This window comes from Alligator mississippiensis, chromosome 3 (genome assembly GCF_030867095.1).
Source record: "Alligator mississippiensis isolate rAllMis1 chromosome 3, rAllMis1, whole genome shotgun sequence".
Taxonomy (NCBI): Eukaryota; Metazoa; Chordata; order Crocodylia; family Alligatoridae; genus Alligator; species Alligator mississippiensis.
This window is the reverse complement of record NC_081826.1, coordinates 286,365,325-286,381,504: the sequence shown is the minus strand read 5'-3', so window position 1 is coordinate 286,381,504 and position 16,180 is coordinate 286,365,325. Positions and strand designations below refer to the sequence as shown.

Genomic DNA, 16,180 nt, shown 5'->3' with positions numbered 1-16,180 from the left:
CGCAAGGAATAATGACATCAAATGGCAGCTCTGTGGCTCCCAATGGAAAACCATCTTTTTCCAGATGCTTTTTTTGTGAAGTATTCCCATGAAAAATCTTGGAAACTCAGCAGAGAAAAAATAGATTTTAGATAATAATGGTGACTGCGTCAATCCACATCCAAATGTAGTGGGTGCCACCCAATCACGTGGCTTCAGGATTGCTAATATAACGTCATGCCTGGTGTCCAAAAGTGTCAGTAGTTCTTGCTGAACATGCCAAACACTGTCTTTTAAATGTTTTTTTTCCAATGGATTTAGGTCAGAATCTCTCGGGATATATATTTTTCCCAAGCCTTTTGTTCCCTGTTGATTTTATATCAAGAATTACCTATTTTATTTAAGTCTGTATATGATTTCTCATAAATGAAGTGCTATCTGGGTATGAAAAAGGTGTTTTGAGTAAGAGGCTCTACTGCGGTGGATGGATCGGGCGCCTGTTCAAGCACCGCACTCTGGAACTTCTCCTTCATTAGTAGTAGCAGCTCTAACAAGGAGCTGCTAATCTCTTACCGCTCTGGATGCTGCTGCTGAAATGAGTCAGTTGTACAGTTCATTCATGGAACAGTATATCAAAATTGCATTCAGCACAGTGGGAAAGCTTTTTAATGTTGTTTCCTGAGAAATGGCTGAACTGACTGGCCCTGAGTACAGAAGAGAATTGCACTAATGTATGTGTATGCATGTCTATTAAGCGTATATGTACAAAGAGATACAGAAATTGGTTTGTATGGAATGTGTGGTGTTAAATGATATGACAAGCAATATCAGCAAAACAAGCTGTAATGAAAGCAAAAACTTTTTTTTTTTAATCAACGGAATGCAATTGCTAAATGACAGATGTCCGTACATAAATACTAGCAAATGGCTCTGTTTTGAAAAATGGAGGAAGTTTTAAGGGCCTATTTTCAGACACCAACAGATTATAGAAATTCCAGTTTTTCACTGCAGTGATGACAGATTTCAAAAACTGCATTATCTTGATTGATTGAATCTAACCATTTATTTTGCTGGACCCTAGTCTCTCTTCATAATCTTCTGTACAAAAGGCCTTCAGAGTTCAGGGAGTTGCTGTGGGAAAAGAAGAAAGATGTGAAGGATTTTATTTGCCAAAATATTTAATCATGGTTATAATACACATTACCTTTCAGCATGGATTATATGAGCCAAAAGGAAACAAAAACTATCACTGCTTATCATTATTTCACAGCTTTTCGATAAATCTCTGTGAAAAGTTCAGTTCTAAACTGGAACCTGAAATCCCCGATCTTAGAGCAACAATGTTCTCCATGAATAGGCAAAGATATTTCAATTCACTCTCCTGTGAAGAATGCCCATATGATTTTTGGAAATACCAAGGAAAAACTTATTGTTCTGTATCCCTAAGCCTTTCTTTTCAAACTTCTTAAAGATGCTTGAGGTTGAAGAAGCAGCAAAAGAAATAGGTTTAGCTAGTGGCTCATCATAAATTTTAAACATGCTTGTCTCCCATACATGTTAATTACCAAGGCCACAACCTCCTGAAGTCCTAAAAAATTAAGCACAAAATTATTAAACAAAAAGTGATAAAAGAATGTAGATGTTTGAGATAGACAGGGACCAGACAAACTAAAGCAATTATCAATAGGGGAATGTCCAGAGTCATTCGTACTTGGATTAATGACTAGACAGCTATTTTAGGGGGAAAGAGTTTGGGTATGTATACTGTATTTTACTTAACGGTCTGGAGTTTTATTTGGTGAAATTCAAACATTTTAAATAGTAAATAATATGTATACTATTTTAAATGGTAAATATAAATTTTAATGTCTATAGATAAATGTGCATGAGTTTAGTATGCATGTCTATGTGTGTGTGTGTGTGTGTGTGTGTATATATATATAGTATACCAATCATTTATATATGATGATATAGTATCAATATAAACCATATCATATGCTAGTAATATTTATTATTGTTAATCCATAATCTATATTTATTACATGTAAGCAGTATCATGTTTATTTATATGTTAAGAAACTGACTTTTCTCTCACCACAATCCTCTGTTGAGAAGCAACAGAATTACTAAAAAGTGCAAAGGCCAAAAAAAAAAAAGAGATCTGAGCTGACTCCTATCACACCCCTATAAATCAAGGTTAATTCTCTTGAAGTCAATTTAGTTACTATGAAATTAAATGAAAGTCAGGCTGCAGAATTTGTGATGGTGTTAGCTAACTGCATTTCTGGACTTCCAACTTTCAATTTTTTATTTTTTATTTTGGAAAGGAAAGTAAGCTTTCTTCCATAAGAAAACCAAACACAGGCTGCCAGTCATCTGAAAGTTGCTGTTATGCATGGACTGCATACTGCTAAGTACAGCCTATTGGTCTGTTTCGAGGCCACAGGATCACCAGAGATATCAAAGAAGAAATATGCTTATATCTCAAGAAGAAACGCAGAGATATAAAAACAATCCCCATATCCATGTCTAGATGTACACATTTATCATGCTGCCAACAAATGCACAACCCCCATGTTAGCATTACAAGTGTTATGTTCCATATTGCTTAACAAATATTTAAGCATATGCAGGATGTGCTCCTTTGAACAGCAATAAAAGAACAAAAGAGCCTGAGAGTGGCTACAGAGAAAGAGAGAAGTATAGGTAACTCCTACACACATCAGCGTATGTCATGCCTACAAAATCAGGCTTCAGAATAACACTCCTACTTTGTAGGTATTCTTAATAATGTATCATTTATGTGTTTCCATTTTTTATAGCAATGTTAATCATTTTAAGCAGAAACTATGCATTTTGACTTCATGGGGTGTAAAGAGAACAAAGCGCGTACAGAACAAATCCTGAAAAATAGCATTTATTGCTAGTTAGCTTTATTATACTAATGTAATTGAAATGTTTTATTTTCGTGTTGAATTAATGCCTCTATTTTTGTTCTTCTCATGTTCCCCCCTCATCATTATTGCCATACATTTAACCCATTGTGATGTGTGCCCACTGATGACTGTTCTTTTTATTTCTTTCTTTATGTGTTTATTTTGGAATGCTCATTTGGTGATTCTTGACCCAGATCCCATTGATCCATTAGAAGTTGATTTTTATCCTTTGCTTGATGATTTCCCTACCTCAGTCCCAGATATCTCCACCCCCATGCTCCCACCAGTAGGTGTCCAGGCTGTTGCACTTACCCACGATGCGGTGAGGGTCATCTGGGCAGACAACTCTGTCCCAAAGAATCAAAAGACTACTGAGGTTCGGTTTTACACCGTCCGTTGGAGAACCAGCTATTCTACCAGTGCTAAATACAAGGTGAAGTTTCAACACAGTATAAATTGAACATTTTCTTGTGTTTCTGCTTTACTCAATACTCATTGAAATCTACCTATTCTGTTCTTCTGTCAAGTCTGGGACTCAGATATTTTTCCTAAGTAACATGCATTTGAGAGGACCACGATTAATTGTATAGAGTCTGCAGCTTTTTATGATGGTTTTTCTTTTTTTTTTTAGCTGGAAATAAATGTTACCTCTACGTCTTAATTATTTAAGGTTTCAATCGTTAACTTAATCTAGAATTTGTAATCTAGAATGTTACAGATCTAATAGGACAACAAAAGGATCCATCATATGTGAGAATAATTGAGATGGCAATTTCAAACCTACAAATAGTTTGTGATATTTCAGCTGCCATATATTATCAACAGTTAATACTAGATAACAAAGAAACTACTAAATTTGAAAGCATTTTGATCTGAATGAATAATCTACTAACAAAAGGCATTTTCAATAGCTAATAACAATAAAAAGTAAAATCTAGATATAATACAGCAATATAACACTCTAGTATAACATACTATAATAATAGAGTGATAATACATTAGATTAGATTAAATTAGATTATAATGTAGATGTAGATGGTAAAGCATAATGAATGGTAAAGGCAGTGGTGCCGATGCTTGCTACTTAAATAACACACAAAGGGACAATCCCTAATTTAGGGAAATAAATGTTACCTCCTTACATGTTATAATCACATGTTATAATTCACATACTGCATTTGGAATGAGACCCTCTCATAATTATTGACCTAAGTACCATTAAGAAACTGGCTTCTTAGACTGTTCTGCTGACCCCCCAAAAAAGATGGAAGATTTCTTGCCCTCACTTCTTGTGTTGGACATGATCTTTCTAGCAATTGTCATTAACATCTCCCAGAATTCAGCTCAGTGGCCCTGATTAGTGTAATTATTGATTTTAATGGCACTAATTTATACTGGTGGAAGTCAAAGGAGATGCAAGCCAGTTGCCGTCTAGCTACAGATACTTACTGGTGAAACTGTCTGTAGTTACTAGTCAAAAATTGCTTATCAGTTCTTGAGTATCTTTAAAGTGCATTATAGAATGACTGCTAATTCCATGGTCTCATGTCTAGTATCATACTTTTTATAACCTTAGATATTTCAATGTTGGTCAGTAGTATTAAACTCATAAGATAGCCACATTCTCATATGAGCATGAAGAATGACATTTTCTAAAATGGTGAAGTTTAGCATTCAGAATGTCATACCATGGCTTGATATGATGCACATTGAGAGATTTGTTCTCATTTTCAGCAAAGTGCAGAATACAGAGGATAGAGCTGTAGATTCAGTACATTATTTCCGGTAGTAAGAAACCATCTCCAGAGAGCAGAACATTATTGTTGTGCCTTTTAGTCACTTACGTTTCCCATGGTGTCACTTTATGTTAATTTTATTGACTGAAGGCCCATTGGGATATTCCAGGTTCAAAACAAAAATATCGAAGTGGCCTTGTTAGAGTCATCTCCCAAGGAAAAGCTATACTGACTTGGCTAAAATAAGTGTTGCAGGTTAATAGAGTTTGCTGCATGTATCCTGTCTTTGTAGCAGGGATTGAGTCCTTCTGGGAAAGTAGAAATCACAAATGAATCTTACTCCACAAAGAACAAAGATTTAGGTAGGGGAACAAAGACTTTGGCTGGAATTAAATAAACATACAGCCATTGGGGCCTGAGGGGAAGGTTTAGGTGAAGAAGGTCACAGACCTGATTTTAATAAAACTGGCAAAGGAAGAGTGAATAGTTTTGACTCCATCTGGAAGGAAAAGCACTAAAATCTCTGCTGCCAAACACTGGCGATTTGTACAAATTGGTGAACTGAGGCAAAATTCTATTTGTTTTAATTTTTCATTCGGCCACTATGTAACTGAAGCAAACTAGTCTGGATTTCAACATGGTTCAACCAATCAGAAGTAGGAACTATGAGCAGTCTTGCAAGAAAGATCCTCTTTGTAAAATCTGTGGCTTGGCTTTTCCAATTCCAATGGGTCCAGAGTAGATGTAGTCTGATGCCCATTGAAGTCAAAGGAAAGATGCCCATAGATTTTATTGGGCGTTGTATCAAGGCAATGGACTGGATACAATCCTTATTGTTAGAATATGTGTCTGAGTTGAACCTCTTATCCTTTCAGGTTTCCCAGTCAGTGTCCCCCACAACTTTTATGTACTTGGATTAAAAAAATTAATACAGTGATTTTTTTAGCTTTCTGTGTTTCAAACATAGGCTCTAGCACATGCCATATGTCCATGGCAAGACATGAGATTTGAGATCAGAAATGAGGTCCCAATCCAGCTATTACTACTTGCCAGTGCAGGAGGAGCCTGGGATCATGTGCCTACCATCCCCCTGCACCAGCATGTTGAACGTACCCCACCAGGAATCTCTGATCTTGTGTGCCCAGCCCTCCAGCCAAAGCTGTCAGGTGTGGGAAGTAGGGAAGCCCTTCACTTTACTCTCACCCGCCAACCCATGAACAGACCACACTAGGACCATTTCCAGACCCCTGTGCAAATCTAGCCCTGGGACTAGCAATCAGTTGATTGTCATCCCCAGTCACACATTAAAGTTAAGGTGCCAAACAAACCAGGCAAATGTTCTACATTATATGTGGAACATTTTTATGGCTCATTTAACATTTTATAGCACCTTAAATTGGGTTACTTTTATGTCGTTAATCACGACATAAAATAACATGTAGAGGGGACCATAAACTTTATCAATTTCAATTTGTCTTGGCAAATTCACTTTGTAAAGACTCTATTGGTACACACACAGAACAGCATCATTAGAAGTACAAGGGACTGAATATACCCCACTCATCTCACTGTGATGGTGACCTCAAATGCTATTCAGGGCTATTGTAATGCTAATATTCAGTATGAATCAAAGAGGTCAAACAAAAAGCACTCAGTTGGAATAAAACAAGTTTTCTTTTAACAGAGTGGATCTAAGTGTGAACTGTACAGAAGTTCAAGACAGTTCAGTCTAAAAATGGCCAGCCTGATCTAAGTTAACCATACCTCTGAGGTAGTCCAACAGAGATTGGATTGGGTATATTTAGACCAGTCTAACTGTTCTAAACTTCTGCACAATTCCCAGCATATCCATAGGGCTGGGAAAGCCTGGCCACTGGTTCCAGCCCTGAGTTCCCCACCCACACCGAGTCTGCCAAACCCCCCATCCTGCAAGACACTCCTGGTGCTTGTTTTACTGGCATTCACCAATACTGAAAGCCAAGCCAGTGAGTCTGGGTGGATGGGATGGGAGTTTGTTCATTTGGTGGTGGGAAGGTCAGGGGGCTAAAAATAGCCCCTGGTCCTGGGGGTGGGGGAGGAAGCTCCCCCATCCCTCAAGTCCCCCATGGAAGCCCATGAGTCCCCCTGATGCTGCCAAACCCTCCTGGATGCCAGCAATTTCCCTGCAGACCTCACCTACCCTCGCATCCCCCCACAGTTGCTGCTTGCCCTCCCCCAAACTCCCTGAACTTTCCTGCAAACCTTGCCTGCCTGACTTACCTTAGACGAGGTGACTATTTTTAACTCAATCTAAACTCTCCAAATGTCTGTATGCAGCCTGGTTTATGTCAGTAATCATTCCATGTAAGTCAGTGAGCAAAAGTTCTATCAACTGTATTCAAATCTGATTTTTAACTAGAAAACAAATTCTGTAATAGCCAGATTTTGCTATCCTTTCTCATGGTATTCCATGAGCATTCACTTTGGTTTCAGCAGGACTCTGTAGCATAAAGGACTGTGAAGTGGCTAAAATGCCAGTGAACTCAATTGCAAAACTCGACTCATCTTCTAGGCTAGGTTTTCATTCAGTGACTATATAGGTGACAGAATATGGCCTCTAATTGGTAAATGAAAGAAAGTTATTTATATAATAGCTGTGAAAAATCATTGCCAAAGTACTATGGAGTAGAAAAAACTTTAACCTGTATTCTTACAAACGTATTTGCTATGTTACTATTGGCAAATACTAATATGTCTGAGAAGAGCATGTCTCTCACTCACCTGTAAAATTACTACAGTATTTTCCAATGTCTAGGAAGCTTCCAATAGCACTTTTTACATAAGAGTTGAGGCACAATGTCCAAGTCAGGGTGACATTCTTAGCAACTATCAGAAATCTACATTGTTCCAGACAGCCTACCAGGTTACCAAGGATCCATTCTTCTGAAGCAAAGTCAGCTATTTTGCAAAACTAAGTGTAAATGTCACTCTTTTCTCCACCCTGCCCCTCCAACCCATAAAATTTTAGGGGATTCATTCAGATTTTAGGACCTCAGGTATTTAATACAAGTTAAAGCTATGCTGCAATGTATAATGCAAACTGAAGGCATGTTCTGCAGGAAGTAGAATGTCATCATCAGCTTGATTTCTGGCAGCGTCACTGATAACCTTTGACACTTCACTGCCTATGTTTGACACTCCTAGCCCTGGGTCCTCCACCATGTGACTCCAAATGCTCTAAAACAGGCATGGCCAGATTGCTATGCAACACTTCACAACAACCTGCGGGTTCCCCAATTCAGGGTTTTGAGGTAACACCCAACTTGTGGCACAGGTCCCACAAGTGGCAAAGGCTGCCTCTGTGTGGCCACAGTAGATCAAAGAAAGTGGTGGGGGGCACGGTTGATGATAGGACAGGAGCAGAAAGCAGAGCAACAGATTTGGTAGGAAGTGCAGGGTAGAGAGTAGGATACAGTGTAGCAGATGGGGCAGGGGAAGTGAATGGGAGTGGCACTTGGGAAGTGCATGGGGCTTAATTTGTGTCTTGCTTGCTAAAAGTTTAGCCCCACTACTCTAAAATGTAGAGTAGATTTCATGGTGTTTTCACCATTTTTGTCCTGAAATATTTTTCTGGACGTGTCCATGTGATTAGAAACTTGCAGAATCTCTTAATGATTGCTTTAGTATTTGGGGGGGGGGGGAATCAGGTAAATAGACATTACTGGATTTAATATTAATATCAATATCAGTTTATGTATTAGCCCATAATAGATTGCAATTAGTTAACTAATACGTGTTCCAAAAAATATGCAAAAAATTATACCTAAGCAGACAAAAATGCAGTCCTTAAAGACATTAACTTTTATTAGAACTTAAGTTAATATTTAAGCAAGCAAAAAGGAGGAATTCTTATCTCCTGGCTAAATATGTATTAGCCCCATAGGCCAAAATACCTTGGTTAAAACTATTCTGGCGGTAAATATGATTCGTAAGCTTCCATTAGAGAGCATTTGACAAATAAAAGACAAATAAACCAAAGACGAAAGGGAAACAATTTTAAAGCCAAAAATACAAATTAATATAACATTAGAATGGTGACACAGATCAAAGCAACCTAGAAATGCAAATCTTTAATACATGCTATTGTTCCTTTTTTCCATTTAAGGGAAGAAATGAAGGACCTAATGTCAGCTTCTACTTTTGTTCTCTTTGCATTTTCTCCTTGCATATGAAAACAATATCTTGAAAATGGTTTTATCTTGGAGAAGGTGGGGGAGCTGGGAAAGGATCACCATATTTTAGCTATCTATCTAAAATAGCATAATCAGTGTCTTATTTATAGTATGTACCTAAAAGAGCAACAGGATGACTTTGGGTCTCAGAAAAGTATGCTTAAAAAGAACTTTATTGTTGCTGTCATTGTATTCTTCTCTATTGCTTTCTTTGTCGTATAGCATTTGTAAATCAATTGCTTTAACAGTTTAACATGTCTTTGCCTCTTTTCCCCACTTCATAGTCAGCAGATACAACAGCTTTGAGTCACACTGTAATAGGCCTTAAGCCAAATACCATGTATGAATTCTCTGTCATGGTAACCAAAGGTCGAAGGTCAAGTACATGGAGCATGACAGCTCATGCCACAACTTATGAAGCAGGTATGTTTGTATTTTCATCGTTTTTAAAAACAGGCTTTGTTTCAAGCTTTGTGATATGAAATGGGATTTTCTTTTCAAGGAATTTAAGACTAGATGAGAATAAAAATTGAAATATTCTGTTGTTTAGCAGCTTTATTGCTCTAATGTGTTATTTTATAAAGGACTATGTGGTATTGGCTCATCCTGTTATACCAACCCAGACTTTTAGTGGCCCTGAGATAGGCTAAAGTACTGCTGCCAACTAATGGTGATTCTACTTCGACTTGAGAAAATATTATGCTTTAGAAACCAGAGATCTGCCATTTATATTGGTTATATTATATGCTTGCTTGGAAAACAGGGGACTGGACTTAATGACCTAAGAGGTCCTTTTCAGTCTTATTCAGTTAAATTGATGAGCCGGTGTCATAAGCTAGGCATGAGTTGAATGTTTTCTTATGCAATACAACCCTCTAAAGACCACTGTTGTAACATAAACTTTCCTAGTTAAGTAAGTACACGTCATGCTCTACATATACCTAGGTTAAGCGATTTCTGGAAGGATAAAAATTATGGAGTGTGCGCCAGGGTTTGAACACAAACTTTTGAACATTTTCCCCTAGTGTGTATAAACAACCATGCCAACATTATCACGCTCATCTGTAATGAAATCCGGTGGAAATGCATAAAGTTAAGCATTCCAGTAGGCAGTGGACACCGTCTCTTGGCCAGAACATCAGTAGATGGCTGGATACTACTTATCAATGTATCACTACTGATGAAGTTGTGAGCTTCCCTGGGTATGATGATATGATAAACTTAACTAGGTATACATCAGACTACCTGGTCAGTATTCTTTTGAAGGAGTTGCTTGTTTGGGATCAGAGCTTGTTCAGAGAGGTCACCTGTTTCCGGCTGTTTGGCACAATCATTTAGTTTCAATTTTGGGTCCAGCATAGAGATGCATTCATCTTGTTTTACATGGAGCTTTCTAAAAAACAGAATATCATCAAAAACGGTAATGACCTCACATGAATTAAATTCACATAAAATTACTTCTACATGAATTAAATTCACATAATGGAAGTGAGGGCGGTGAACAGAGCAGGTGTAGAGATTATATCTGGCATTCTTCTCTTTCTGTGTTTCACTTGTCTTCAACATATTGGGTGGTGTCTGCATGAGCCGCCCACTGTGCAGTTGTTACTGTGCAGTCATTTAGTATTTGCATAAGCAAGTACTAAATGACTGTACGGTAACTGTTGTTACTGTGCAGTAGCATCCTAGCACAGTTGTTGTGTGATGCTTACTGCTCAGTAGCTCACTACTACTGTGCAGTAGCATTTCATCATGTTTCTTGCCCGGTGACGCTACTGTGCAGTAATAACAAGCTACTGCGCAGTAAGCATCTTGTGTAGACATGGCCAATGCCTAGCTTCTGGAGGTGAACACCTCCCTATTTGAACACGGAGTCGAGGAATACCTTGGTTAATGCTTCTGTGTCCAAGCTCCTTCTGCAATAGCACTGTCCCCTACCCCCTTGATTATGACAGAGAATCCTCTTGATGAGGAAAAATACTGTGCCTGAATTCCAGTCAAAGCAGACTCAAAATACTCAAGGATCTGGCCTGCCATCAGGCCTGGGTGTAGTATTCCTTCTGTGCTTTGGGTACATAAAACTCTAAGGGTTTTGCTATGATGTCCAGAAAGTTGTTTTGCATGGTTTTCATCGGTTTATTTTTTCAGTAGTGATGGTCATTTAAGATTTTTTTTAATGCTATAGGTTCAGTACAATTCATATTATTATTTTAAAACACATTAGTTTCTAGATGGCCCCAATGTCTGTGAAAGGTACTCGGCTAGTTCAATGATGAGTAGGTTATGAGACACAAGTAATTATATTAGTCTTAAGTCAAGCAGAAGACAGTGTGGATTTCCACCTGATACACTAATTTTTGTACCTGATACGCTAACTTGGCATACCTTGCTTCCTGCCTGTTATAAGAACTAAGGTTCAATGGGATAAAAGGGATCCATGTATCCAGAAGTACCCACAGCTAATGAGTCCTCAACAGTTTCCCTTATGGTCTCATTTCTAGGCACATAACATCCTGCATAAGAATATATTGGTAATGATCAAGGACCTAAGATAGGATTAAATGGACAATGAGTAGTTTATTGCTGATACACCATTTACCAGAAGCAGATATATCACCAAGAGTCTAATTAGCTTTTGTGTTCTATTATTTCCATTCTTTTAAGCTCCCACTTCTGCTCCCAAGGATTTGACAGTCATTACCCGGGAAGGGAAGCCTCGAGCTGTCATTGTTAGCTGGCAGCCTCCATTAGAAGCCAATGGAAAAATTACTGGTTAGTTCTTACGTTATCCTACGTGTTTGTTTGTTTGATTGATTTCACTCTTCATTTACTTTTGTTGCATCTTTATTTCCACCTGCACTATTTCAGCTGATCTTTTTTTTTACTTTTTTTACACTGAAGTGCTGAGCTGCTTTCAGAATCAATTAATTGTGAGAGTTATGGCAGGAGGTAGAACTGAGGCCGTGTACATTCCTTATTTTTAATTCTCAAAAGCAATCATCAACTTTAAAAATGGACTTAATCCGAGCAGAGTTCTTCTAACATGTCAGCATGCTACTCAATGATAATTCAAAAAGACTAATTATAAGGGTTTTTTTTGGCAATAATGTAATACATAACATACATAATGATAGGGGGCTTGCTATGGAACATAATGGTACAATTTATCAGTAGAAGTTTAATGTTATAATAACAATTTAAAGGACTTATGATTAGAAAAAAATCCTAATATTGACTGACAAGGACTGAACTTTAATGGGTGATTCTCAGTGACATATTTTATTTTCCAAAATATTGCAATTAACATCAGTGCCTAATTAAAACATCCATTACAACCTTGTACTAATAATTTTGTATGAAAAAAATATAATAGAGTTCTAGATGGGATTTTGTATTCAAGTGATTTCTTTAGGCTTTAATAGGCATTTCAGAGACATATAATTAGTAGGAGAATTAATGTCCAACTTTACTGTGCACATTATGGTCTCATCACAGAAAATGGGTAGATTTTTGAAATCCTACAATGTATTTTTTTCATGTAAAGGACTATCTATATATGTCACCACTGGTGATACAAATCACATCTACATAGCAGTGAAGCATCCTGAGACATAAATATGGACATAAGAATGCTTTAAAATATTTTTAGAGACCTAAGGTGATTTACTCCAGTAAAGGATCTGGCTTGGTTTTACTAATAAAAAGAATATATATCTATATCTGTCTGGAAGCTTCCCAATGATGATGCCTCTCAAACTGGAAGTGCTTTAGTGTATATTATTTCACTATACATTATATTTGGTATTTTATAATCACTGATCATGTCCAAAGGGGGGGGGAGGGGATGGGGGGGGTGGAGAGAGAAGAAACACAAGGAATTTTTGAAAAAAAATGTTTTTGAAAATGAACCAATTTAGTAATACAAGATAAATAAATCTTTTAATTAGTATTACTTTAAAGTTGGCGGTCATGATTTCCACGGATGTAAATGAATCAGAGACGGTGATTTTATTTCTTCACATATTTAGTGTAATAATGAAGGGAAGAGTTTGTCCCAGGGTATCCACAGAGAAATCATTCTCCTTTGTGGCACTTCTGTTAAAAATATCACTCACTGGAAATCATTACAATGTTCCAGTATGCTGCCAGGAATGGTCAAATGTTACTTAGAAATGTCAAGGACAGGCAAAAGCTCATTCTTCAAGACAAAAATGCCCTTAATGACTGAAACTTCACATCTGCAAGTCCTTAAGCAAGTATATCACTTTATTCGATGAATAGTTTCATTGACTGAAGTGCTAATAAGTTACATAGATAAGGTAACATATGGGATACGGTTGTCAACTGATCACAGAGAACAATGCAGCTGAGTTGGTAATACCTCATGACCAATAATATCAGTCATAGAGTTAATAGTGAGAACAGCAATGTAATAATTATACATCATTCTCTTAACAAAATTGTTCAAGCAATGCAAAAAAATGATCATTGCAATAATTACACTTTCATCCCTAAACTTATTTTTGACTCATTGATGCACCATTCAGTGAGAATGAGGGCATAAAAGTAAGAGGGGAATACTGAAGGTACCACATGTCAATTTGCAGCAGCAAAGGATCTACACAAAAGGACTACTCTGTATGGTGTATAAGTTAATGCAGTGTATAAGTCGACCTCATTTTTCTGATCCAACAAGTTAGGAATTTTGTAGTTCCAGTGCATAAGTCAACCTAGCTTTTTGGATCAGAAATATGGGATTGACTAATACTGCCCCTCACTGTGGGCTGAGCACCCGTGGGGTGGACATGTGCCGTGGCACCGCTCTAATGGGATGGGGCTGGACTTCGTGCTTGCCTGGTGTGACCCCATCCTTTGAGAACAGTGTGGCCTGGGCTGTGCCAGCCGAGCACTAGGCCTGTTTAAGTTGGCAGCAATCCAATCCGGCTTGGATCTGGACGCTTCAGAGCTCTAGACCGGGTTTCCGCCTCGATCCAGCCGAAGTGGCCCCAAAACTTCGGAGCCGCCTCAGAGATCTGGCCATAGGGTATAATGGGGTATCAGTTAAATATCTATAACTTTGTTGTTTTTTGTCCAAATTGGATGAAACTTGCAGGGATTGTAGCCGCTGATGACAGCATGAAATTTGCCAAGGTTCAGGAAGATCAGTGCAGGGATTTGGGGGGAATTGAACCCCAAATTCTTGAAAGCCAAACTCATGTCACGGCTGTGTGTTACAACACAGGGGGGTGAAAACTGCAGGGCTGGTAGCTCTTACTGAGGCCACGAAGCCTGCCATGTTTCAAGGAGATCGGTGCAGGGGTTTGGGGGGAACTGCACCTCAAGCTGCGGACAAGCAAAACTCGTGCCATGGGTGACACTGCGTGCGTTCAGGTGCAGCGGGTGACAGCTGCAGAGGTGGTGGCCCCTGCTGTGATGCCTGCCAGCTGTCGAGGAGATCGGTGCAGGGGGGGTCTGGGGCCCTGCACCCCTAGCTGCTGACGGACAAACTCGTGCCAAGACTGTGTCTGTCCTGGGGCAGTTGATTGTCTGTATTGAATCTTTCCTCTCCTTACCCTGGTTTGGTAGGTGCTAATTGATGCTCCTTAAGTTGTTCTGTAGTAGCTAGGTCCTGTGTATTGAGCTGGTCCCTGAGTGAATCATGATAGATTGATTGGTAACTGGGAACACAGTACCTTAGCAGCCAGGCCTGCAACAGTGTCTCCTCTCCCGCCCCAAGGCACAATCAGTCCCACAAGCACCCATGGCAGGAGTTTTGCTTGGCCGCAGCTTGAGAGGCAGTTTCCCCCAAATCCCTGCACCGATCTTCTTGAAACTTGGCAGGCTTCGTGACCTCAGTAAGAGCTACCACTCCTGCAGTTTTCACCCTGCTATGTTGTAACACCTAGACGTGACATGAGTTTTGCTCTCAAGAATTTGGGGTTCTGTTCCCCCCAAACCCTTGCACCACTCTTCTTGAAGCTTGGCAGGTTTCATTCTCTCTACAGAGTCTACCACCCCTGAAAATGTCATCCAAATTGGACAAAAAACAACAAAGTTAGAGATATTTTATTGTTTCCCCATTCTATCCTATGGCCAGATCTCCGAGGCGACTCCGAAGCTCTTTGGGAGCTCCAAACCACTTCAGAAAGCTGAACGAGGCCAGTGCTTTGACCCAGACATGCTGCTTTGGACCCTGAAGCACCCAAAGCTTCTCTGGATCCGAAGACCTGTCCAAAGCCTTGCACAGTCCTACCAAGCACCAAGCCGGGCACCGCTCTCAAGGGGTGGGGCTGTGCCAGCCAAGTGCCGAGTCTGGCCCTGTCTATTGCAAGCTAGCACCAGTCCCACCCTGTCCACTGCAAGCAGCACTGCTGAGCACCAAGCCTGGCCACGCCAGCCGAGTGCAGAACCCAGCATCACTTGCAGCGGACGGGGCTGAGCTCAGCGCTTTGCAGCACTGCTCGCAGCAGACAGTGCCAGACTTGGTGCTCGATTGGCACGCTCCCGCGACCCTGTGAGCAGCACTGAGTGCTGAGCCTAGTGCAGCTAGCAAAGGACAGTGATATGGTGTATAAGTCTAGGTTGAATTTTAAGAGTTAAAAATTGGGCTTCAAAACTCAATTTACACACCATGATATCTGGTAAGTACAGTCAAAAAGCCCGAGGCTGAATTGATTCCATCTTTGCAGGTTAGTCTAAACTGCCTAGATTGAACCAGTCAGCAAGTGAACAGACATTCACTGTTGATTCCATAAATGCAGCCACATGCCTACAGTGGCTCAGGCCAGAAGTCAGGTGGTGCTAAAGTATGCTTCCCTGCTTGGCTGGAGCAGACAGCTTGGGCCAAGGCCAGCCTTTCCACCATACAAAGTGGGTTTTCCAGAGGATAGGAAACCCCATCCTGGGATGCTGGGGAACTGAGAGTTAACTTGACTCTGGAGGGTCTGAGACAGAAGTTCAGTAAATGGATTTAACCTAAATCAGTTAAGTCTAATACTACATCCACCCAGTTTATCTTAAACCAGTTTTGGCTATTTTGAAAGTGATTTATGTGCACTGAACTTCTGTTGTGTTACAGATTTGAACTTGTTTCTGATTATTTGTACCGGTTTATGTATAATTTCTGTCCGTAGGCCAAGGAGGGCATTTATACATGTGATCTGGGCATGGGGTGAGGGGAGGGAGAGCCACTGTAATTAAAGTACCTGGAGTGTCACATGTATCTGCCTCCTCATGCTGAAAAATGGTGGCAGGGTTGCTTTAATTAAAATCATCAAATGAGCTTTAGTTAAAGTACCCCCAGTGCCAGTTTTGAGCA

The 16,180-nt window shown here is 39.5% G+C and overlaps 1 protein-coding gene across 2 annotated transcripts in view; it reads left to right on the top strand.

The window, feature by feature from the left end:
* The window catches only part of DCC (DCC netrin 1 receptor), a 1,021,998-nt gene that overhangs the window by 884,227 nt on the left and 121,591 nt on the right, over positions 1–16,180 (top strand). Inside the window, exons 17-19 of one of the 2 annotated variants that reach the window (XM_019495847.2) lie at positions 3,110–3,348; positions 9,147–9,285; positions 11,527–11,634. In XM_019495847.2, the coding sequence (XP_019351392.1) occupies positions 3,110–3,348; positions 9,147–9,285; positions 11,527–11,634 (486 nt within the window). The remainder of the gene's footprint in view (positions 1–3,109; positions 3,349–9,146; positions 9,286–11,526; positions 11,635–16,180) is intronic. The other variant, XM_059725279.1, reaches the window with a different exon arrangement.